The sequence below is a fragment of the Megascapheus bottae genome, chromosome 11 (assembly GCF_031878675.1).
Source record: "Megascapheus bottae isolate mThoBot1 chromosome 11, mThoBot2.hap1, whole genome shotgun sequence".
In the NCBI taxonomy this organism is placed as follows: Eukaryota; Metazoa; Chordata; class Mammalia; order Rodentia; family Geomyidae; genus Megascapheus; species Megascapheus bottae.
This window is the reverse complement of record NC_143519.1, coordinates 40,022,833-40,048,782: the sequence shown is the minus strand read 5'-3', so window position 1 is coordinate 40,048,782 and position 25,950 is coordinate 40,022,833. Positions and strand designations below refer to the sequence as shown.

Here is a 25,950-nt window from a genome sequence, read left to right as displayed (position 1 = left end):
CTATTGCAAATCTCTGCTAGGAGAGCCCATGGTTTCTACTGATTATGACAAATGAGGGAAACCGTTGAGCCTATGTTCCTTTGAATCTGGCTTACTTCACTTAATATGATTTTTTCTAAGCCTTTCCATTTCCTAACAATTGGGGCGATGTTGTTCTGACAGCAGCATAGAATTCCATTGTGTACAAATACCACATCTTGTTGATCCACTCATCAGCTGAGGGCCATCTGGGTTGGTTCCATATCTTTGCTATGGTAAATAGTGCTGCAATGAACATCGTTGTGCTAGTGGATTTAGTCTGTCCTTGTTTCTGGACAATTGGGTAAATGCCTAGTAGTGGAATTTCTGGGTCATAGGGGAGCTCTATGTTTAGTCTTTTGAGGAACTGCACAGGCCTAGATTTTAAGATAACGTTACACGTCTTCCTTGGTGCCTAGCTAATGATGATCAGACTAAATCCCCTGTATCAGGAAGAAGATGGTGGTTTAAATATAATAGTAGATTTTCATGACAATAACCATTTCCCCCCTTTTCATTCTAGCACAAATGCATATACCTTGATAGCACCAAATGAAAACCGAAGACAGCAGATACAAAGGAGTATGTATATGTATCCACCTGCCACTTACAATGATTCATGTGTTCTTTACAGTTCGTTTATCTTTGTTTTCTCATTTACATACACTTGCCAGATCTCTCAACATCTTCTTAATGTTAGTGGTTTTCATTCCTCCTCTAAAGTTGTTCTGTTTTTAGTTGCTCTAAATTTATTGATGTCAGTAATGGAAACCATGGTGTGATTATAAACCTTGTGTTTCTGTTGGGCCTAAGTACAGACATCTTGTGGAAATACTGAGCAAACTGCTCATATATTCACTTTTTTGAGGTTTAATTTACTATATAGCCCAAGTTACTTTGTCCTCCTAAGTGCTGCGATTACAGGTTTGAGCAACCACATCCAGCCCTTTAGTTCTTTTGATTTGTGTAATTTGTCTCTTCTTTGCATCGTAACTTCTTTGAGGGAAGGGACCACATTTTATTTTCTATGCTCCTCATGTTTTGTGTTTCGTTGAAATGCAGCAAGTATGGATGTTACCTTCTGTCATTATAGTTTTATCTTTTTTAAGTGTTGCCAGCCAAGCTAAAGTTCTCTTAGTTAGTGTACAGGACACTTAGAGACTTGCTCACAATAAGTTGCAATGCCAGCATTGAAATTCTTTTTTTCATATATTTTTTATTGTAATTAATGGAAGGGTTACATTATATTTGTCAGATAGAAGGCGCATTACTTCACATAGATTGATACCCTTTCTCATGTCTCGGTCCCCATTTCCCTTCCCTCCCCCCCTCCCCTCATCTTGAACAAGTTGCAATGCCATCATTGAAATTCTGTGTTCTCATTTGTAGGAAATTTAAGTTTATACCTAATGACAGGCCACTGTCAAAAGTATCCCCAGGAAGTGGCGCTATGGCTTAAGTGATAAAGCCTTGGGTTGAAGAGCGCAGGGACAGTGCCCAGGCCCAGAGTTCAATCCCTACAGCCAACAACAACAAAGATAAATAACCCTCTGGATGATACAGTGGATCATATACCCATCATAGTTCTTCAGTGGGAACTGAAGGCATCTGCAACAGAGCCCCAAAGATTCTGGCATCTTACAAAACTTTGCCTTAAACACTTAATAGAAATTTACATCTTAGTGTGATCTGAAGTTTGATATATTTTAGAATTTTCCTTTTTTAGTTAAAAAGTTTTGTAAATGAACATTTAAAGAATTGGCGTAAGCCAGGCGTCAGTGGCTCACGACCTGTAATCCTAGCTACTCAGGAGGCTGAAATCTGAGGATCTTGTTTCAAGCCAGTCTGGGCATAAAAATCGGTGAGACTCTTATCTCCAATTAACCACCAGAAAACTAGAAGAGGCTCAAGTGGTAGAGCAATAGCCTTGAGCTGAAGAGCTCAGGGACAACACCCAGGCCCAGAGTTCAAGCCCCATGACCGACATAAATAGATAAAAAAATAAATAGTCTAATGGGTTTGATGAAACAGAACTAATATCTCCCCAGTGTGCCCTACTGTCACAAAGAATTAAATTCTCACCAATGAGCCCAGTTTAAAAGTTCTTGACTAGTAGTCCAGGATGCCAGAACCCAGAGCAGAGACAGGGCCCTCACTCTTCTATTGTTGCAGTGAATTTGGAGAATGCTTAAAATGCATCAAATATAGGCACAGAAGTTCTCATATGTTGACATATGAATATTCTAATTTTCCACACATTTGCTAAAAAAAACCTTCAAAATTAACTTGCTCTTGGGTTTTCAGAATCTGAGAATTGGAGGAAAAACTAACCTCTGGTTTTACTAGGACTTTAGGGTATTTCTCAAATGTCTACCCTCTGCACAGACACTTGGGGAATGTCATAGGGGTGAGTGACTCCAAGAAGGGTAGGGCCGGATATCTTATCCTTTTATGCTAGTATCTAAGATATCAAGCTGATAGCTGTTATGCTTTGAAACAATTCCATTTACTTTCTGAATCTTACAAATTGATCAGATATTTCTTACCTGGCTTAGTTGCTGAGCAAGAGCTGGCGAACCTGGAGAAATGGAAGCAGCAGAATAGACCTAAACCAATTCACCTGGTGCCAAGGCGTCTGGGTAAGCAGCAAAGCAGGTGCCTGAGGGGTCGGGGAGAGGTTGGAGGAGGGGAAGGGAGCTAGGGCCACCTTAGAGGGGTGGTTTGGGTAATCTTGTTGTTTGGGATGGGATGCATTTGACTTTGAATCATTTCACTGTTTGGGCATATTGTGTCTAGTCTTCCCATGAGGTCACACTCATGTGAGAATAAGCTGATGGCTTAATTGCTAAATAATTTAGAGCCTCTAGATGAGTGCTCTGAAGAAAGCTTACCTGGGGCACTGCATATGCCCTGTCATAGCACCAGTCTGAATGAGCAGAAAGGCTTTCACAGCGTGTTAATCATGGCACTTAAATGCTAATGTGAAGCAAAGGAAGGGAGAGTCAATTCCAAGAGCAAGAGTAGAGTGAACTGGGGACACAGTGGTTGGAATAAAGATAAATGACTCAGGTGTTCATTGTAGGGACAGAAAGAGACCTTTGGGCATGTGAGCAGGTACTGCCAATGTGATGAATTGCTTGGGCCACCTCTTCAGGGTCTGAGTCATTCAAGGAGAAGACACATAATGGGCACTCGCTCACCTCCTTTCTTTTCTTTTCTCTACCACCAGTGGTGGAGAACCTAAAGGGCTGAACATAGAGCCCATCGATCAAATTAGTACAGAGTTGTCTTGAGTCAGGTCAGGGCTATTTATTCTCCTAGTGGTTTTGAAGGAGAATTTTTCTAGGATCTCAGGGAAATAAGCTAAGTTGAAATCACTTCATGAGTGAAAGGAATGACATTATCACTAACATCCCATTGTATTTCATGAAAGAGATTAAGGTCAAATGTCATCTTCCTTCCCTGTCTCATCTCTCCTTGGTTTTCTGATAGAGGTGGTACATTTTCTGTCAGCTCTAGGCCTTACTAAGGGCTCAGCCAGGGGTTTTGTTCTCTAGATGGTATGCAGAGATGTATTTCTCTAAGATGGCTTTAGATTGGCACTTTGTCTCTCATGAAATCCATGGAAATTCCAGGACACACTATTATATCTTCCACTCCACCAGCTATGGGAGGTCTAGCTATTAAAACACAGCCACAGCTTGCTGAGCATCAATAGACTATCCAACTGACAACCATCTTGTGCTTTCTAGCTTTTTCTTTTCTTCTCATCTCCCATACACTCAGGGATATGGGACTTCAGCTGATTAAACTTCCTTGTTTATTTTTAACTAAATCATTTTCTTTCTCCAAACATGAGCACAGGGAAGATGGAATGCAGAAAGACAACACAATCCTCAGATTTCTACATCCCTTTTATCTCTTTTATAGACTGATGGCAGTTCTCTGTGAAGATTCTCCAATCCACATTTTAGTTCTTTTTTTAGAGAGTCTGATGCCTCAGTTTGAACTTTGGAGTAGTTGGTACCTATTTTTTAACTTTAGAAGATAGTAAGAAAAATTCACATTTTAAAATTTCTGTTAATATAGTATTTAGAAATGGACATGTATGTGGTCATGGAAAGGATCCAAGGAGTGGAATAAATTCCAAACTATGTTGCCCTTAGAGATGAGTTTTGAACAAAACCTGAAAACGTTTAGACACTTAGACTCTCCATTTCTCTCAATTCCGCCTTTTTTTCCTACCACTTAAAACATTAAAATAATTTAGGAAATATTGGGAATATCTGTAACAATAGATAGAGGCTTCAACATTCCTATTCTTTTCTTTCTGATCTCTGACAAAAATGACGGAAAAGCCCCAACTAAATAGGATTTGTTACATCTTTTGGGACTCACAAGAAAACTCTACTGTGTCTTTATCAGATAAAACCTAGATTAAAGGCAAATGGTTTTGAATGCATCTTCTGTGACAGTGACTCTCAGACCTTACACTTGTCATGTCCCAAATGATTTCAGAGGTATTTTCCTAATGTGAATGCCAAGCTTGTATAAATATGGGTAGATCCCTAAGTGACAATTCTTAGGAGATGGGAAATCTGTGAGGGCTTTCTACCCCAGAGTATTTTAAAGAAAGAGCAAGAAAATATCCTTCTTTCCCTGTTGTCTTCTTGAATCACCAATGAAAGAACAATAAATAGTATGGATTGATAATTAGTTACTAGCTGGAATATTCTCATTGTCTTTTGAAAGACTGGGTTATGAAGAGCAAATACTTGTGTAGTGCCAGGAACTGGATGAACAGAGGACAGTAAAAGGTTGAAGAAGAAAACACACATAAACAACAGAAGTATTACTGGTCACTGTTTCTGTTAGGAAACATTTAAGCATGAAAAATGTTCTAGAATTTCTAAGACAGGAAGTACTTAGAACTCTTCAGATTGGCGCTTCAGTTATGATTTCAATCTAAGAAAAACATTTTTAGTGACCTACTGGCTGAAAATACATGGCATTATTATCTTTTTAAAAACATTGCTAACTAAAATTTCCAACTTGCCCCACAGATCAACCACAAATGTTCTCAGTAAGCAGCAGGTATTAATGTCATCAGGTACAAGTAGGGTCCTAACCAAACAACAACAACTCATCTGTCCAAGTGACAGGTCTTATCATCTACCCTACCTACCCTTGCAGAAAATAATAGTAATATAATAATAATAATAATAAAGGGGAGGGCAGAGGGACTAAAAAAAAAACAACAAAACAGGACATTATCATTTTTGTCTAGCTCTGTTTCTCTTTTAAGTAATTGCCATTCTTTAAGGTCTTAACTAAGACCTTTATTTCCAGGAGTATGGAACCGTTAAGGAAGCTCATGGTGTAGACCTAACCTGCACTTGTCTTTAATGACCAGCATTTATGTTTTGCTTTCATGGCTCTTTTCTCCTCAATTAGGTGGGAACCAATCAGAGTATGAAGTGAGGAAGAAGCAACAACTCCAACTGATGCAATCTAAATATCAGCAAAAGGTCAGAACTCATCTCTTTTAGTCCAATTTTGGCAAAAATTTTGAGTACTGTAATCCAACAAACAACCATAAAATAATGTGGTCACTTTACCAACTCTTGGATTTTTTTCACTCAAGGCTGGTATTCCACCAGTGGGTCCATAGGTCCACTTTCAGCTTTGTGATGGTTAATTGGAGATAAGCATTTCAGGATTTCTCTGCTAAGGCTGTCTTAAAACTCCAATCCTAAAATCTTAACTTCCTGAGCAGCATAGGAGCCACCAGTGCCCAGCATAAACAAAGTCCTTAAACCACTGCAAAATACAACTCTTAAAATGGAAGTTAGAAAGTGAGGTGCAAAGAGAACTATCTAGAGTTTTTTTTTTTTTAATCCAAGCCATGCAGGTATCAGCATGACATTTGGTTAAGGCTAATTTTTCTCTAATGAAAGTATGTATCAACTGTCCTATATTTTAATGTTTTGGGAGGGCTGATTGGCTTTACCCTAACTGATCATGGAAGTTATAAAAAGTTTAAGATATCCAGTGATTTTTAAGAGACTAGTGCTCTACAGCTTCACTTTTAGATATTTTGGTGAGTGATTGGAGATGGAGTTTCGTGGACTTTCATGTCCAGGTTGGCTTCAAATCACAATTCTCAGATCTCAGCCTCTTGAATAGCTAAGATTATAGGTATGACCCACCAGCAACCAGCCACTATGAGTTGTGAGGCAGAGGCAAAGAGAGAGGCAGGGAGACAAAAGAGACAGAAATCAAGGGACAGAGGAAAACAGAAGCAGAGAGACAAACAAAGAGACAAAAGATGTGGAGAGACAGAGACACAGAGAGAGACAGAGACAAAGAGGAAGAGAGAGATAGAGGCAAAAGAGAGAGGAAAGAGAAATGGACACATACACACATACACATATAGGAAACACCGACATTTCATAGGCATGAGACATAGCCTAGCCGTTCACTACAATCTAAGTAGCTTGAAGCAACACCTATAATCACGGTGAGGTATAGCACAGACAATACTATAATTTGCCTTTCATCATAATTTTGTGTTCTAGAAGTTCAGACTGAAAAATGGTAACTGCTTTTTTGTCCTCTGTAATCTCAATACAATTTAGCTAAAGAGAGAAGAATCTTTAAGAATCAAGAAAGAAGCAGAAGAAGCTGAGCTCCAAAAAATGAAGGCCATTCAGAGAGAGAAGGTAAGAAAGAAGGTGGAGAGTGTGATTAGATATCGTCTACCCAGGACCGTGTGCCAGATTCCCTTCCAGATGTTGGCCATACATCGACTCATTGAATCCTTGCTGTAATCTGGGGAAGCAGATATTATCCAATTTTGCAAATGAAGACACAGAGTAGGTTGATAATTTGCCTGAGGTCCTAGAGCAAGAAAAAGAATGAAAACTGGCATTCTGGCAGAGTCTCATGGCCTCAGAATTGGATTTCTTAGTCAGTACTGTATCACCTAGAAGGTGTATAATCAAATTACTAGTTGCATATTTGGCCAAAAGATAACTTGAGGCTTTGTGATTAGTTAATAATGGCAGTTCGTGACATATAGTTTTATCCACTTCCACAAGGGAAATTGTGACATAGGTAACCATGCCTCTTACAGACAGAAGGAAAAGCTTGCATTACAGTGCCAGTATTAATGGTAAGCTTGTCAACACTTCCTTCCCATCTTACTCTGACTCTTCCTCCCTCTCCTTAAACAGAAAGTAGCCCAGATTGGTTTTCAACTCATAATCCTCCAATCCCTGCCTTCCAATTACTAGAATTATAGCCACTATTTCCCACTTTGAGAGGGTCTATTCTAAAACCCAAAGCAATGATTTTAGTTCTCATTTGTCGGTGGTGGGACTTATACTCTGGGCCTGGATGCTCTCTCTGAGCAATTCAGCTCAAAGTTAAGAGCCCTACTACTTTGAGCCACAGTGCCACCTCTGGTTTTTGAGTGACTATTAGAAGATAAGAGTCTTATAGACTTTTGTGCCTGGGCTGGCTTTGAACCATGATCCTCAGATCTCAGCCTCCTGAGTAGCTAGGATTACAGGCGTGAGCCACTAATGTTTTTAGTTTTGAAGCCATTTTCATCTTTATAAAATGCTCATTTGCCAGAGAGGGAAGAATGTAGAGGTATTTCATTCCCATTCCCTACAAAGTCCTCATCAGAAATAGATTTTAAGGGTTAAGAGATTTGGGGAAAGGGAAGATGACATCATGTTGCTAAACACCTACTTCAGGTGTATATTAGAGAAGTACAATTCCTTTTCCTGATGGTCTTTCTTCCTAGTTTATCTTCTTTTAAAAGTTAAATCTCAGCCAAAAATGATCAAACAATGGACACTTTTACAAGTTAACGAACCAAACACTGGTGGCTGTGAAACACAGGAAATACATAGGCATCTTGCTCTCCCTTTTCTGTTAGCTTGATCTCGCTGGTCCTCCTTGGAAGTTGGATGCTGTACTCTGTGACCTAGGACAGATACCCAATGTTCTCAGAACTATTCCTGGAAAATTAGTCTATAAGCCCACCTCATCAAGCCCACCAAGAGCTTATTACTTTAGAGAGGTAGGTATTGGGGGTGAAGCTAAGACTAAACTTTACAGGAAGAACAGTAATAAAACGCTGGAGATACATAAGGACTATAGGAGAGCTGACAGAGTGACTCAAGTGGTAAATTGCCTCGTGAGCGAAGACGAGGTTCTGAGGTCAAGCTCCTGAACTGCCCAAAATAAAAGTATAGAAACTACATTTAGCTTAATGTATTTCATCTCATTATGTAAAATACGTGAATATTTACATGTTGTAAGCAAGATGTAGAGGAGACGTTCAGACAAAAACAGGTCGTCAGTTCAGACACTGCCAGGGTTCCTTACCATTTTCATTAGTGTGTTCTTAGCTCCTGGAACTTGGCTGGGATTCTGTAGCCAGTTCACCTGCCTTGTGTCAAGTCCATATGCTTGGTAAATGCCTTTACTACTTTTAAAGTTTTGACAGTTTATTACTTGCCCAAGTGTTACTAAATCCTTTATGTGTACTGATATGGAACGGGGAACCAAAATAGAGCCAGCACTTTTGAGAGGAATATTTTGGGAAAAGACAGTAACTAACATTACTAAATGAAGGCCACAGGTGTTAACAATGTTCTATGTAACTTGGAAATTCGACAAGGTTGTGAGGCTCATTTCAAACTATCTTGAGTGTTTAAAAAAAAATAATACCTATATCTCTATGCTGTTTCCATACATGTTAGGCCTCTCAAGGCTAAAATGTCACTGGGGCTGCTCTTGTGTGAGCTCAGCAGCTGTGGTGGCCCCAATTGTTCCTTCACCAATTTCAGTTCAATAAAAATGTTAACTTTGCAAAAAAAAAATAAAATAAAAATGTTGTTTCAAGCTGGGAACTGGTGGCTCATACCTGTAATCCTAGTTGCTCAAGAGGCTGAGAGCTGAGGATCATGGTTCAAAGCCAGCCTAGGCACAAAAATCCAATTAACCACCCAGAAATTGGAAGTGGTGCTGTGGCTGAAAGTGGTGAGCGCTAGCTTTGAGCTGAAGAGCTCAGGGACAGGGCCCAGAGTTCAAGTCCCATGACCAATAATAGACATATTTCTATATATACATATGTATGCACAATATATATACATATATCATTCATTTTAGCTATTATACCTTCTTTGTAAAAGATTTTTACAGCAATCTTTATTTTTATCCATCCCTTTCTCTGTCTTTCTCTTTTTTGTTCTAATCCCAACAGTTCTGTTCTTCAGCTGTCTTTTCCCCCTCCAACTTACTCCTTCAAAGCCTTTGGTCGGTGATTGGGGGGGGGGGGGGAGGATGCCTTCCCTTTGTGTAGTCTGCCTGCATTTCAAGTGGAACCAAGCAAACCTTCACCAGGAATGGAACTAAGAGCCTTGCAGGCCCAAAAGAATTACAGTGTTTTACACTCTTGTCCTAAAAGTCAGGTCGGTGATTGGGGGGGGGGGGGGGAAGGATGCCTTCCCTTTGTGTAGTCTGCCTGCATTTCAAGTGGAACCAAGCAAACCTTCACCAGGAATGGAACTAAGAGCCTTGCAGGCCCAAAAGAATTACAGTGTTTTACACTCTTGTCCTAAAAGTCATTTATTGGTTGTCATTTAACCCCTATAATTGGCCACTTGTGGGTTGTTTATAGCTTAGCTCTTTGTGGGTCAATAGCAGATACTTTTCTTAAATGTTAGTGACTGAAAGTCTGTTAACATTAAGTCAAAGCACTATTTTGTCCCTTCTAAATTCTATTAGAGCACTCGATCTACAGTGATCATTACATATGGAAACTTTCATTGGCTTGCCTTTTCTAAAATGATAACTATAATGCTTACTGTTCTATATTTGATGGAGAGTAAGGGACAAGGAGAGACACTTTTATTTATTTTTATTTTTGTCAGTGCTGGAGTTTGAACTCGGGGGGCAGGGAGGTTTGGCTTGCACTTGCTAGGCAAATGTCTTGACTCACTTCCATATCTCTGAAAGAGACTTGATGTTTAGCCCCTTCCCATTCAAAATGTGACCCTGAGATGAACAGCCTAGATTTTGCTGAAGTACAGAATTTTAAGCCCACCTCACACCTACTGAATGAGAACCACTTTGTGCCAAGCCCTAATTCCTGTGCATACAAGAGTTTGAGGTATATTCATTTACATGATGTTACAAAAGAAAAAGCCAGCTGGGTGTGGTGGCTCATGCCTGCAATCCTGGCTGCTCAGGAGGCTGAGATCTGAGGCACAAAAGGACCTGAGTCTCTTTATCTCCAATTAACCTCTAGGAAATGGGAAGTGCGGCTTGGCTCCAGGGTAAGGCAGTAGCCTTGAGCTGAGGAGCTCAGGAACAGTGCCCAGGCAGAGTTCAAGCCCTATAACCCACCAAAAAAGAAAGAAAAAGCCACTACAGATTTGATTTCTGTGGCTGGTTGGCCTGCACTGCCACTGTGACCCATCCCTTCCTGTCATATACAAATATATGGCTTTCCATACTAAATATAAGCCTATTCAGTAACTCGTGTCAGATAGCAAAGTGGACATTAGCCATCTAGAAATGACATATTTTACATCGCTAGTGTGATAATGGCCAGGGGGAAGTGATAATGATGAAGCTTATGGAGCACTTATTCTTTACAATGCATAGCAAATACACGCGCAGACCCCAGCCTGCAAACCACTCACCTCCTCCCCAGACAGTGGGTGCTGCCAGGGAAGTCAGAACTGAGCCAAGCTAATCAGCTACCCATGAGCTGGTCCCAACTTTCATCCCCTGCCAACTGTGTCCTTTGGGTTTTCCTACCCCAGGAGAGATCAAAGGGGAAGCTGAGTTTCATTCTGCTGTGTCTGCATATGTGACATTGAGTAAAGGGAGACCAAACATCATCTCTCTCTTTCTCCATGTCTCTCTGTCTCTTTCCCCTCACTGTGTGTATGTGTATGTTGGAGTGGGGGGCTTGAACTCAGGGCTAGTGTACTGCCCCTTAGCATTTTCACTCTAGGCTTGGTGTTCGGCCACTTGAAGTACAGCTATACTTTCATGTTTTTTTGTTTGTTTTGATGTTAATTAGAAATGATAGTCTCTCATACTTTTATGCCTGTGCTTATTTTGATCTGTAATCTAGGATTACAGGCATGAGAGTCCAGTGCCTGACTTGTTCATTGATTTTTTTTTTGCCAGTCCTGGGGCTTGAACTCAGGGCTTGCACACTATCCTTGGGCTTTCTCAAGGCTAGAGCTCTATCTCTTGAGCCACAGTACCACTTCCAGGTTTTTCTAAGTATGTGGTACCAAGGAATTGAACCTGGGTCTTTGTGCATGCTAGGCAAGTATTCTACTGCTAGGCCAAACTCTTGGCCCTGTGTTCCTTGATTTAAAAAAAAAAATTACTTAGTTTTTGCTGGTCCTGGGGCTTGAACTCAGGGCCAGGACACTGTCCTTTAGCCTCCTTATGCTCCTGGCTAGTTCTCTACCACTTGAGCCACAGCATCATTTCCAGTTTTTTATGAAGAATGTATATATATATATATATATATGTATACATATATATATATATACACACACATATATATATATATATATATATGTAATTTTTTTTTGCCAGTCCTGGGCTTGAGCTCAGGGCCTGAGCACTGTCCTTGGACTTTCTCAAGGCTAGAGCTCTACCACTTGAGCCTCAGCACTATTTCCGGCTTTTTTCTATGTATGTGGTACCGAGGAATCAAACCCGGGTCTTCATGCATGCTAGGCAAGCACTCTACCACTAGGCCAAACTCCTGGCTCTGAAGAATATATTTTCATTTATTTGTTTGTTTATTTATTTGTAGGTTGTGGGGCTTAAACTCTGGGCCTGTGCATTGTCCCTGAGCTCTTAAGCTCAAGGCTACCACCCTACCCCTGAACTACAGCCCCACTTCCTGTTTTCTAGTGATTAATTGGAGATAAGAGTCTCACATTCTTTAGGTACTTTGGTGCCCAGGCTGGCTAGGATTACAGGTGTGAGCCACTGTGTCGGGCATGAGCAATTTATTAGAGATAATCTTAGGGACTTTTCTTTCCTGGCTTGCTCCAAATCAGAATCCTTAGATCTCAGCTTCCTGAGTGGCTAGGGTTATAGGTATGAGCTTCTGGTGCCTGGCTTTCGATTTTTAATCAATAAGTAGGTGTAAAAGGCAGCCAGCTCCTTACTACCTATTCTCAATGATGGAACACAGAATATGTCAATACTATAGATGATAGTGGATGTCTTGAGGACTCACTGGGACATTTTGGTCAAAGTTAGATTCCTTAAGCTAGAGGATGTTAATATTAAGTACTTCCAGTGTTATCCTAGAGCAGCCTCAGATGGCTTGTGAGAACAGATTGTTAAATTTTCAGAGATGTTGTGAGTTACTTACTATGTGTTGGTAGTGTGCAATGGAGTGTGGTGGGAATACTTATGCAGTAGGAATTGGCAAAAGCCACAATTCACCCTCCCTTCCTCCTTTCTGTTAGAATGGTTGATTGTATGTCTACCAGCACTAGCTACTTACTACTAAAATGAAAGGGGTACTTGCTTACACATTCCGTAGTCAATCCTTAGAAGGCTAAGAAGGGCAAAGATTTTATGAGGTACCTGACACATTGTGCCTGATCCTTATTGATTCAAAAATAAATTATAATTCATGGTAGGCAAAATAATTCTTCATCTTCCCTCAACATACTCAAATTCTAGTTTTTAAAATATAGGACTATATTACATGGCCAAAGATACTTAGTTCACAATTAAAATTAGGGTTGGTGGTTAATTGGCTGTAAGATATGGAGAATGTTCTTTATTCTGTTTTTGTTGTTGTTTTGTTTTGGATTGGTCTTGAGGCTTGAACTCTGGGCCTGGGCTCTGTCTCTGAACTCTTCAGCTAGGCCAGTGCTCTATCCCTTGAGTCTCATTGCCACTTCCAAGAATGTTCTTTGAAACTGGAACGTATGCACACATGCACACATATATGTGTTTCTATCTGTTGCCTAACACATAGCATATATATATATATATATATACACACATACATATATCATCTTTGATGCTTTTTCTTCCTAGGAAGCCCAAAGTAGCAAGGGCCAAAATCATTTACAAACAACATTATAACAAAACAGAGCCTAACATTGAGGAAATTATTTCAATACAACATGTATAAACTGGGAAACCTGTCCATTTCTGAAAACTCACAGGATTACCACTGTCTTTAAGAATTCTAGTTCTTAGATCCTCTGTTTCTCTGGATGAATTGGTGGAAATATTAAATCTTTGGATTGTTGATGCACAGTGAGATTTTACTCATTTTTAATACCATTACATTGGAGTGCAAATGTTATTTCGGAAGTGCAGATGTGGTACTCTTCACGCTTCACTTTCATTGTTTGTAAAATAGATATAGTAGATATGGTAGAATTAGATTAGACAGACTTGGACAACTACTGTCTGAGTACACTTATCATAGTGATATCCACATTAAGCAACTAGAGAAACTGAAATGTAATTTATTAAATGACATGCTTCAAAACATTATGCATTCAAGTCCTTTGTATAATACCTGACACTTATTGAGCACTCGGTCCAGATGCACTAATGTTATAAATATAAAGGAGTTTAACTACCATCTCTTTTTACTTTAGCATGTCAGCTTTTTGTAAGAGTGGCATAGAAACATTCCTGTTTAACACATGGACATGATGGGCTTAATCATTTCATCTCTATTAAGCCACACAAATGAGGTCATTGGAGGAAAAGCACACAGAACTGCTTTTGTACACTGTATTTCAGGGATTCCTTCTCAGCTAACAATACCCAGTGCCCAGCATTTTTGCTCTGTGTTACAGGCTCAGTTCCTAACACCACGGTCTTTCCTCATTTCAGGTCCTTTTATCTTCTTTCATGACTTCATCTTCTATTTTCTAGGAAATAAAGACCACCAAGCCTCAAGTGCCTTTATTTTTCTTTACTTTTTACTCCTCTATTCCTCACTCCTCCTTAAGAGGAGTAAGCAGGTACATTTCTGGGTTTCTCTGATGGGTTCTTTCACCTGTGTTCACCATCTTGCCTTTCTTATCTCAGGGGTTTTGCTGCTTTAATCCCCACCTGGATTTTTCTTCTCACTTGTACTTTTTTCCATTCTCAGTAGATAATCATCATAGTCAAGTCTCTTAGATTAACAAATCACATCTTCGTATTCTCAAATACTTTACATTTGTCTGTCTCAAGCATCATGGGACAGAAGGCTTTCAAGAACTTTTCATTTCTAAGTGTCAGTCTATGGACTGACTCTTCCCCTTCACATAAACCAAAGGTTTTAAGTGAAGGGAAATCATTTTTTCAAGTTTCTCTTCTTTTCTCATTCCTTTGTGGGCTGAGTTGGGCTTCTCTCCCTAATACTTCTCTTGTACAAAGATCTGGTGGTATTCTTCAGTGGAGTATCAGATTATTATTAAATATCCCCTACCTTAAGTTTAGAGGAGTGAGACCCTCTAGATTCCCTATGGATTACTTCCCTCCATTTATTTTTTTCCATTACTGATGATCTGTTAGGTTCATCCATTGGTCTCTTGTGATATCACTTGTTTCTAAGCCCCATCCTTAGGTTAAAAACCCCCACATTTAAGGCATTAGCTATGACTTGTAATGCTAGTGGTTTCTGAAATCTTCATCCTCTAGTCAGACCATGTTCTGAACACAGAATCTATATATACATTTTATACTCTATGATTGATCATTTTCTTCCTGTTTCACATGTACACTTTGAATATGAGTTCAAAATTGGCATCTATTCAAGCTGATTCTATAAAGGAAAGTTTTCCTCTTTTTATACTTACCCTACCTCTGCCCAAATAGTCATATCTGTTGTTCTATCAACTACACTTTTTTTTGCCAGTCCTGGTGCTTGAACTCTGGGCTTGGACACTGTCTATAGACAATTTTTACTCAAGGATAGTGCTTTGCCACTTGAGCCACAGCACCACTTCTGGCTTTTTCTTAGTATGTGGTACTGAGGAACCTGAGGCTTCATGCATGCTAGGCAATCATTCTACCACTAGGCTACACTCCTGGCCCCTCAACTATATTTTTGTAAAGTCCCATTTTTTATGGCAGTGTTTCTTTTTTATTGTAATTAATAGAAGGGTTACATTATAGTCACCAGACAGAAGGTGCATTACTTCACAAACATTGATACCCTTTCTCATGTCTTGATTCTCATTTCCCTCTCCCCACCTCTGCTCTCATCTTGTTTTCCCCTCTTCCCTATCCAATTTCAAATTACCAAATATGCATATATACAATATATCAGATAACAAGGTGAAATATTGTAACAGTAAGAGATAACCAAGGGACAGCAAAAGAGATGAGAGATAACATAGGACATTAAGGACAACAATCACTAATATGGCTTTTGTTTCTATATACTGGAGGTCCTTTCATTTAGCGTCATTCTACATGGCCTTATATATCTAGGTTTTGCTCTCTTGTAAATCTCTGCTAGGAGAGCCCAAGGTTTCTACTGATTATGACAAATGAGGGAAACCATTGAGCCTATGTTCCTTTGCGTCTGGCTTCCTTCACTTACTATGATTTTTTCCAAGTCTATCAATTTCCTTACGAATGGGGCGATGTCATTCTTTCTGACAGCAGCATAGATTTCCCTTGTGTACAAATACCACACCTTGTTATTCTGCTCATCAACTGCGGGGCATCTGGGTTGGTTCCATATCTTTGCTATGGTAAATAGTGCTGCAATGACCATCACTGTGCTAGTGGATTTAGTATGTCCTTGTTTCTGGACAGTTGGGTAAATGCCATTCTTACTTCTTCTTCAGAGAAGACTCTCTTTAAGTCTTAGGCCCATCTTTTAATGGGATGGTTGTTTCTTTGGAGATGAGTTTTGGAATGATTCAATTATTTTAGCTGTTGATATATTTTATATACGAGGCCTATGTCTGTTGTATGGTTAGGGAAGATCTTTTCCCACTCTATAGGATTTCTAGTTAGTTTGCTACCTATGTCCTTTGTTATGACAGTTTTTCTTTTCCAGTCATGGGTCTTGAACTTAAGGCATAAGCACTGTCCTAGGGCTTTCTCTAGCACTTGAGCCGCAGCACCACTTCTAGCTTTCTCTGTTTATGTGGTACCAAGGAATTGAACCCAGCTCTTGATGCATGCTAGGCAAACACTCTACCACTAGGCCGAACTCCTGGCAAAGGTCCCATTTTTTTCCTTTATCCATTTTGCTTTAATTTTGAAACTCTCATCATTTATGGCCTGGATTACTATGAGAATTATGGTTCCATGTTGCTATCAGAATAAGTTGTCTACCATCTTGTTTAAAACAATGTAACAACCTATCAGTGAGGTTCAGATCCCTTACTTAACATATGTTTCTTCATTATCTCTTCTTCATACTTTTCCAGTCTTACTATCCATTCATGTGTTCACAAACATCTTTCAGTTCATCCATGAGACTCTCACAATTTCATGAGCTGGCATACTCCATGATGTTTCTGTTTTGAGGACATTGTAATTTCTGGAACTGGCCTTTGCCATCTGAGGCCATTATAAACCCACCATTGCCTTTGTTCAAATTAGAAAACAGTTCTTCGACCCAGAGTCAATTCTGTTAAGAATAGAAGAATAGAATAGACCATGTCATGTCATACATTATTTTTCAGCCATGCATCTATGTCGGGTAATGATATAAACAAAATGTATTCTGTGGGTCACAGTCAATAAAGTTTATAAGCAACCAGAATAAAAAAGCAAAGTCGATTCTGTATGTGCTCCAGCTGATGATAAATGGCATCTTTGTGAGAAAGAAAAGAATACAAACCAAGACAAAAAAAATCAAAAACCCTGCTCTACACAGAAGCAACCCTATGCTACAAGCAAAGCTGGAGGTGCAGCATGCTATCTTTGTTTCTTTCTGCTGGAACCCTTGTACAATGTTACGTGGTATCTCTGTTTCCATTCCCTCTAAATCTTTCTGGAAAGCTGTTGGTTGTTTGAGACTGGTTTCTATCTAGACTATCTTTCATTACACCCATGCTTTTTTGTTTTTCCTCCTTTAATCCCTTAAGTTATTCATCAGTGCTTGGAAAACATGAAGAAAGCTCTAAGTTTATTCTTCACTGAATCCCTGTACTCTTTTTTTCATATATTTTTTTATTGTAGTTAATAGAAGGGTTACATGATATTTGCCAGATAGATGGTACATTAATTCCCATACATTGATACCCTTTCACATGTCTTGGTCCCCATTTCCCTCCCCCTCACCCCATCCCTGTACTTTTTACAGCTCACTATGAACCTGAAATTAGAAGACATATTCAGGAGGTTTTTTAGATTAGTCACTGAGTGGACGTTTATGGCACTACTGTGAGCATTTCCTGACAATCTTCGTTTTAACTGTATGCTCATGTGAGCTCACTTGCAAACTCAGTGTACCTTCTTGCTTTCCTTCTATACCTTTAACTGACTGAGCAAGTTCAGGGTAGAAATTCATACTAGCTGTATTACCAGCATCTAACAGAATCAAACATACTCCAGATGGATGTTTGTTGAATGAATGAGATTCATGTTAGTAAATGAAATCATTTGTCAGTGACATTGGACTGGAGCTGAATCTGTGTTTTCTTTTTCTGCATCTTGTGGTTTTAGATGTTACATTCTATATTTGTGTATGTGCCTTCAGTGTGTTTAAATCAAAATAAATAAGGTTGTTTCCATTTTGTTAAATGGAAAGAAAACAACCTAAGTCAGCATTAAAATTGTTGCCTACAATTTCTTAAAATACCCTTACTATTTTGAAAAAGACTTCTCTGTTGGCTTCCAAATTTCATTGGGAAATTTAGCTACTATAGCAGAGATTTTTTGAGTTGGAAGCTATTAGTGAGGACATTCAAACTGATTTTTCTCAATTTCTGACCTTGCTAAAGGAATCCAGCCCTTGTCTTTAAATGCTTATGTCGCTTTGTTATTATTCATAGAAGAGCATTCATAACATTGGTTTAATCAAACATACTTCTTGTTTCCTGCTTCTCATAGTTTTGAGCCTCCCCATTCCCTACCCTCACAATTAATCACCTTTGGAGTTAATGATTCATAGCTTTGTCTACAGTGGAATAATGTCTATTGGTTTTTTATTATTCTTATTGGTTTATAACATTCTCTTGGTTTCTTTTTTTCTCCTATGATTCTGTTTTGCCGACAATCCAGTTGCTTACTTTATAATCGATTCCCTTTGACTCTAGAAAATTTCCCATAGCTTATTTTTTAAAGCTGAAACCATCATTCATTTTGCCTGCCAAAATGGGAATGTTATATGTGAGAGAAGATTTTCATGGAAATAAACAATATGAAGAATTATTTTCCCTTCCTTGAATGATGAAGCCAAACTTAGAGTTTAAAGTGATGACTTCCATTATTCTCTTTCACAAGTACTTCCCTGGAAGAATCCAATTTTTTTGTTATTAAACCCAGCTGCTTGCTTGCTCTCTTAGATTTACTTAAAATTCACATTTTTCCTATGCTTTATTTTTTTTCTTTTTTTAATATTTTTATTGTAATTAATAAAAGGGTTACATGATATTTGCCAGATAGAGGGTGCATTAATTCACATACCTTGATACCCTTCCACATGTCTTGGTCCCATTACCCTTCCCCCCACCCCCCTCTTGGTTTTCCCCCCCTTCCCTGTCCAATTTCAAGTAACCAAATACAAATGTATCCAATATATCAGATAACAAAGTGAGATATTGTGTCAATATGAGATAACAAAGGAACAGCAAAAGAGATGAGATAACATAGCACATTAAGGACAGCAATCATTCATTATATGGCTTTTGTTTCAATATCCTAGAGGTCCATTCAAATAGCTTCATACTATATGGCCTTATGTATCAAGTTTTTGCTCTATTGCAAGTCTCTGCCAGTAGAGCCCAAGGTTTCTACAGGTTATGATGAATGAGGGAAACCATTGAGCCTAAGTTCCTTTGATATGCTTTAGAACTTGTTTCAACTCCTCATTAAATTTGTTATCTCAGAGTTTTGCCTATTTTTCTTAGGCATGTTAAAAAAATACTGTGAGCAAAGCAAATCTTACTTGCTTTAATTAAAATTGAATTAAAATATGGCAGAGCCATGCTGACAGTAATATCAAATATGAATTTCTTTTTTCTCTAGGCTCTAAACAGCTATTTTTTTAAAAGTAGGTTTTCTATTCAAGTGATGAATTTTTTAAGGACATATGCTAGTCAGTTTCTCAATAGCTTTTAAGTATCTGATACTATGTCAGAAGGGAGTTGAGTTGAGTTATTAAAATTATTTTCCTGAATGCTTGAGTAGACTGTGATATATATATATATATCATATAAACTATTTAATCATTTATTATAACTTTAATACACTTGGTATGGAAATTCCTTGTTTCTACTTGGAATATTTTGAAAATACTGCTTACAAGTAAGTGTTACTCTCATTTGAACTAAAATTCAAGTGTGAGATTTAAACCAGTCCAGTTGGGAGAAAGGATTAGGGAAAGAATATGGTGGTATCTGGTATTCATAGGTTCTGAGTGGGGAGACTGTCTTGAAAACTGTTAGAACCCAAGAATTTTAGACCTTGGGTTACTTCAACATCATAATTCTAACTATAATTCCTTAAAAGATCACAGTTTGATATTTATAATTTCAGAGCAATAAACTAGAGGAGAAAAAGCGACTTCAAGAAACCCTCAGAAGAGAACGGCTTAGAGACCACCATCAATAGTAAGTTTCTTTTCAGAACTTTATACCTTTATAGGCATGTTGTACATTTAATTTGTGTGTGTGTGCGTGTGTGTGTGTGTGTATGTGTGTATGCTGCTTCTGGAGCTTGAACTCAGCACCTGGGTGCTGTCCCTGAGCTTTTTCTTCTTTCTTTTCTTTTTCTTTCCTTTTTTTTTTTTGTTCAGGGCTGGTGCTCTACTATTTGATCCAAACCTTCACTTCCAGCTTTTTCTGTGTGGAATAAGAGTCTCATGGACTTTCCTCCCCAAGTTTCCTTTGAACTGTGGTCTTCAGAACTCACCCTCTTGAGCAGCCAGGATAATAAGTGTGAGCTATTAGTGTACTCAGTTTTTGAGTACCAGATGATGGTAACCTTTCAAACACCTGGTAATTAGATTATTGGCTATTACAGTAATTGTGCTGTTGAGTTCTGCCATCCATGTGAGAATCTAAAATTGGAGATTTCTATAATTATCAAAGTATTCTTTAGTGGTAATTTGATTAGTAATAACACTACTAATTTAAGAGGTTCATCACCGCCAATCAATTGGAGCAATTGATACTTTGGTGACCCAAGTACTTCTGATTGACGTCTAACATATGGGCATAAGGAAGAGGATACTTGAAATAAATACCCAAGCAAAATCTAAACTAATTAAGGTCTTACCTAATTATTTTTTAATAGTCAGCAACTGAGGTATCATTTATAAGTTAATTGTCAAAACCATCAGTTGATGATCATATGCTTAGATAAATTTTCCAGTTTGATTTGCAAATAGCAGTAGTTGATGTTAATATACTAGAACAACTATAATCTGTCTTAATACAGATAATCTATATAGCTCTCAAAGATAAATTCATGTTCTCTAAGTAACTAGGTTACTTGAATACAGATTTTAAAAAGATAAAACCAAAGGACCATATTGCTGGCCTTATATACATTTTTATACGCATGGAAGTTTTATTAATATTTTCTTTTTGTGAGTATTCAGAGCCCTAGAAATATTTTTTATTTCATGTGTTTATATTTTTACAGTATTTGTATTTGTATTTGCTCTGTGCTAATTTTAAGTGTAGTAGAATTAGAACTAAACAGATCTGGGTGGACATGGCAGGAGGGAGAAAATGGATTAAAGGTATATTAAGAGTGTATGTATTATCGCATCCTCCTTTATGAAAAAAAACAAGAATTTGTTTTTTTTCTAGAGCCATAATTGTAATTATCCTTTTGTATAATCATTACACATTGGAAAAGGGAAAACTAAATTGTTAACGAGTCTTAAGGACAGGGCTGGGAAGTTGTAGGAAGTTCATGCTTTGGAAAGTTAGACATATGGCAAGGTGGAAGGTGGGGAGATTCTTGGAGCTTTCAAAAGTGGGAGACTGTGCTGCCAAGCCTCCTTTCTTTCCTAGTCTTCTAGCTCCTTGAGTTTATGTTTTACTAAAGATCAATCACCTCTCTTCTGTATAGAAGGCTTTGCCCTTAGCCACCTCATATACTATTTGTGCAGTTAGTTGAATTCAATTACGTGCAAATTTCACTCTTTCTCTTTCTTCTTGCTTATCAGGAAAGTCCCAGTTAGTCAGGAAAAAGAGAAGTGGGCTAAAATTGAGAAGTATCCCAAATTAATTTTGAAAGCCTAGCGAGAAATACAAGAAGAGATATACATGTATATGCTTTTGTATTTCTTTTTTATTGTAATGTATAAAAGGGTTACAGTTATAATTGTATCTCTTAACAATATTGTTTTTTTAATTTCTTTTGAAATCAGAAGACAATAGCTCCTGAAAAGACTGACCATTATAAGGCCCAAAAGTATGAAAGGAGCTTTGTAGAAAAGTGGGACTTCATCATGCTTTCTTAGAACTAGTTCGAGGTGGAGGGAAAGTTAATGTGCTAAGCAGCATGGAGAGTTCATCAGACCAACCAGTCTACCTGCCTTCTACTCCCCAAATTAGATTCTCCAGTAGCTGTCTACTGTAGAAACCTAAATAAGTTCTCACAAATGAGGCAGTCTGTTGCTGGTTTCTGCATGCTGTGATGTGTGGTTCACACAGCCGACTAGCAGTAGTGTGTTTTCCCTGTAAAGAAGGTCAGCTGTGGACTTGGGTAGACTGTAAATCCAAGTAGCCGGAGACAAGCGATATGACGGCCACCTGGGGTACCACACACAGGCATCGTAATGTGCTCTTCTTCACACCTTGCTCCTGACTCCGTTCATTCGCTTCAGATTATTTTTAGTGTTGTCAATTATTTAGCTAACAGGCAGAAAACTAGGCTTTTATTGACATCCAAAGGGACTCTCCTGAGTGTAATAATGAAGGCAGTTTATTGAATGCCTGTGAGGTTGCTTTCTAATTGTACGCATTAATCTGCCCGTGCAAGCTGGCTGAAAATACACAAGCAGATTGTACATGCAGATGGAGCACACAGGATAGTTTTTATGAAAAGACCTCTGGAATGTACTTCTGCAGCCCTGTCTTTTCCTTAAAAATCGAATGGCTGTGACTACTGCAGTTGGCGGCTGAGAGCAGACCAGATTAATGATGCATTAAGTCTGCTGCTCTGGCTGAGGATGATCTCCAGTTTCCCAATTCAGAATGGGTTCTAGGATTCTTGAGCCTGAAAGTGGAGAGTAGAAATAGAGATTTAAACATGTCATCATTTTCACCGTAACCATTTACAATTTTTTTTTTTAATTTTAAGTGTGCTGTACATTGAGCTGGCTTTTTGGGTGACTCAGTGTTTACTGATCGATATCAAGATCTGAAAATCTGAAATACCATTTAAATCTTCTTTGTAAAATATCCAGGAGGGGATAGTGTGATGGAGATTGTTTATAACATTGGGTATTTTAAATGATGATTTATGAGTGAGAGGGAGCACAGTCATCTTTCTAATTGTTTTTGGATGAATGTTGAGATGAATTTGGATTCCGAGGCTGTTGAGCATTGGGGTGAGGGAAGGGTATGTAGTGGCAATATAAATGCAATTTGTGTGCAGGTGTTAAGAAAAAAGATATAAAGATTTTTAGGAACCATGAAAATTTGGTATATTTTCCACATTTAAAATGGTAATTCGTACCTAATAACCAACTGAACATAAGAGATTGTGCACATATATGGTTTAGCAAAGGAAAAGGGATTCCTCTTTTAAAAACAAAAACAAAAAAAGAAAGCAATGAGAGGCTTCCATGTAGTAGAGAAACTGAGTTGTCTGGCTCACCATTAAGCATATTACATAGACCTATTTCCATCTAATTCTCAAATCAACATTATTAGGGATTTCTCATCCCCATTTTACATGTATTGGGCAATAAAATTTCCAAAGCAAGGCTAGGTATGATGGAGTTTGCTCTAATCTCAGCACTTGGGATGGAAGCTGAAGCAGAAGGATTGAGAGTTTGAAGCCAGCCAGAGCTTTGTAAGGAGACTCTTATCTTAAAAATGATTTTTTGCTGTATTCACAGAGATAGTAAATGATGCCTCCAAATTTGGGTCTTAAACTCACTCATAGGGAGCATAGAGAATTAGGGAGCATGGGGTGCTTTGCAAGCCAGGCATGTCAAGACTGTGGGCAGCTCTGTGAGAAGAACTAGTAGAAAGGGCAAGTCAGCTCAGAGACAGACTGGACTTGAGTTGATTCTGTGTCTTTCTACCAATACGTGAATTTTGCCTACAGTAGCCAAAAGAAGCCTAGAAATATAAATCTGTTTTTCCTCCTATCATCTCATTGAATTGACCTTGTCTTTTTGTGACCTTAAGCTGTGTCTTCTCTAAGGCAGTTTCCAACATTATTTCAAAAGCTGGATGCTGGAAGCTCATGCCTATAATCCTAGCTACTCTGGCAGTGGAGACCTGAGGATTAGCTTGCCAGCATGGGCAAGAATGTCCATGAGAGTCTTATCTCCAATAAAATACTTGGAAAAAGCTGGAGGTGGTGCTGTGACTCAGTGGTAGAGCACTAGCCAGGAGCACAAAGAGGATCAGAGACAGCACCCAGGCCCTGAGTTCAAGCCCCAGGACCAGCAAAAAGAAAAAGAAAAAAAATTCAGTTGGAAAAGTTCTTGGAATCAAGCCCGTTCCTGAATAAGAGCCTGCAGCTCAACCCATCAATTATAACTCTGGGAAATTTTCTTCATTCCTGCTACTGGGACCCATGCGTCTCCTACACTTCCTGTTGAGTAATAGTGTGCTTAGTTCCTCGGAGGCACATCTCCATCTATTTTAGTTTCTGAGAGTTGAGAATCTGGGCAGGTCTGCTGATTATGCACACTTTGGCCCCGAGTTTGCTTTCTGATATGCTCGCAAAACTTCTAATGCCCTTTATGGGAACTTCTGAAAGACACTTAAGGGCTGCACTGCTCCCTTATCCATATGCTAGGTTTCCAACCTTGAATTTTATAATTTAGGTAAGGTGAATAGAATAGCAACCTACTCATAACTTTCTAATTTAAATTAATGAAGCAAACGTATAGATACACAAAATCCTTCTATTACCAAGTGGTAGCGGCTCACATCTGTAATCCTAACTACTCAAGAGAGATTTTAAGATCTGAGGATCACAGTTTAAAGCCAGCCCAAGCAGGAAAATTTGTGAGATTGTTGTCTCCAATTAAATACCAAAAAGTTAGAAGTAGAGCTATGGCTCAAGTGGTAGAGTGCTGTTGAGGAGAAGAAGAAAAAAAAAAGCTAAGGAATAGTATCTAGGTCTTGAGATCAAGGCCAATCCCTTCCCAGTAACAGGAACAACACACACACACACACACACACACACACACACACACACACACACACACACACACACACACACTCCTCTATTTACTTCATAACAGAAGTGACCAGCTTATTATAAGGTATCTGGTCTGAGAAAATCTCCGAGTGCTAACTGCTAGATGTAGTGATTAAAGCCAGAGCAAAATTTCTACCCATTACCCACTATCAATGCTTCCCACAGATACCCTGTTGTATTTAATGTATGTTAACTCGTGTGTGTGTGTGTGTGTGTGTGTGTGTGTGTGTGTGTGTGTGTGTGTATGCACTACACCTGGGGTTTGTGTATTCATACTCAGGGCCACACACTGTCACTTGGCTTTTTTGCTCAAGGCTGAAGCTCTATCACTTGAGCTTCACTTCATTTCTGGCTGCATCTACTGCTTGCTTGCTTGCTTTTTCTTTCTTTCTTTCTTTCTTTCTTTCTTTCTTTCTTTCTTTTTTCTTTTTGGCTGGTTAATTGGACAAAACAATCTCACAAACTATTCTGCCTGCGCTAAATTTGAACTGTGATCGTCAGATCTCAGCCTCCTGAGTAGAGAATTACAGGGATGACCTACTATCACCTGGCCTGTTAACTCATTTTATTCTCCCTAACTGCCCTCATGTTGGAACTTGTCACATGTCCCTTAAATTATAGTCTTTGTTCTTTGTGCCCCATGGCCACTCCCTGGCAGTGGCTTCACTACTGTCTTCCCCATCAGTTTCTCAGTTTCTTCTCTTGACTCACATGTTTTACCAGACTTTGTTTTCAAAGCTCTGTTCACAGGAAACTCTGAGATACATAGTCTTCTGTTGGCTCTTCTCAAGATCAACTCTTGAAAGGAATTGTTCCTCTTCCCTCTTACATTGCAAGTTTTGTTTGTTTATTTGGCTGGGAATTGGAAAATATGGCATAATTTTGTAAGTTGAAATTACCCATAGTAACTCATGATGCAAATTAATTTCTAACTATTTGTTTTCCTACCAGTAATACTTTTTTAAATTATATTTGATTATCAAGATAATGTATAGAGGGGTTACAATTACATTTGTCAGGTAATAGATATAATACTTCTATAACCTTGATACTCCTTCTCATGTTTTTTTTCCCCATTCCCTCCCCTCACCCCCTCACAATCATCTTGTTTTCTCCCTTCCCTTCCCTTCCCTATTTCAAATAAATAAGTGTATATACAATATACTAGGTAACAAAGTCAGATACAGTAACCACATGAGATTAACCAGAAGTGGAAAAAAGAAATAACTTCACATAGTTCATTAAGAAAAACTATCACAAAGGTAAACCTCTTGTTTCCATAGCTGAGAGTTCATTTCATTTAGTCTTATCTGG

The 25,950-nt window shown here is 38.6% G+C and overlaps 1 protein-coding gene across 2 annotated transcripts in view; it reads left to right on the top strand.

Moving 5' to 3' along the window:
* Epsti1 (epithelial stromal interaction 1) overlaps nt 1–25,950 on the top strand; it is an 81,628-nt gene that overhangs the window by 18,845 nt on the left and 36,833 nt on the right. For both annotated transcript variants that reach the window (XM_090341723.1, XM_090341722.1), the window contains exons 2-6: nt 542–600; nt 2,574–2,657; nt 5,473–5,546; nt 6,657–6,740; nt 19,771–19,844. In XM_090341723.1, coding sequence (XP_090197849.1) covers nt 542–600; nt 2,574–2,657; nt 5,473–5,546; nt 6,657–6,740; nt 19,771–19,844 — 375 coding nt within the window. The remainder of the gene's footprint in view (nt 1–541; nt 601–2,573; nt 2,658–5,472; nt 5,547–6,656; nt 6,741–19,770; nt 19,845–25,950) is intronic.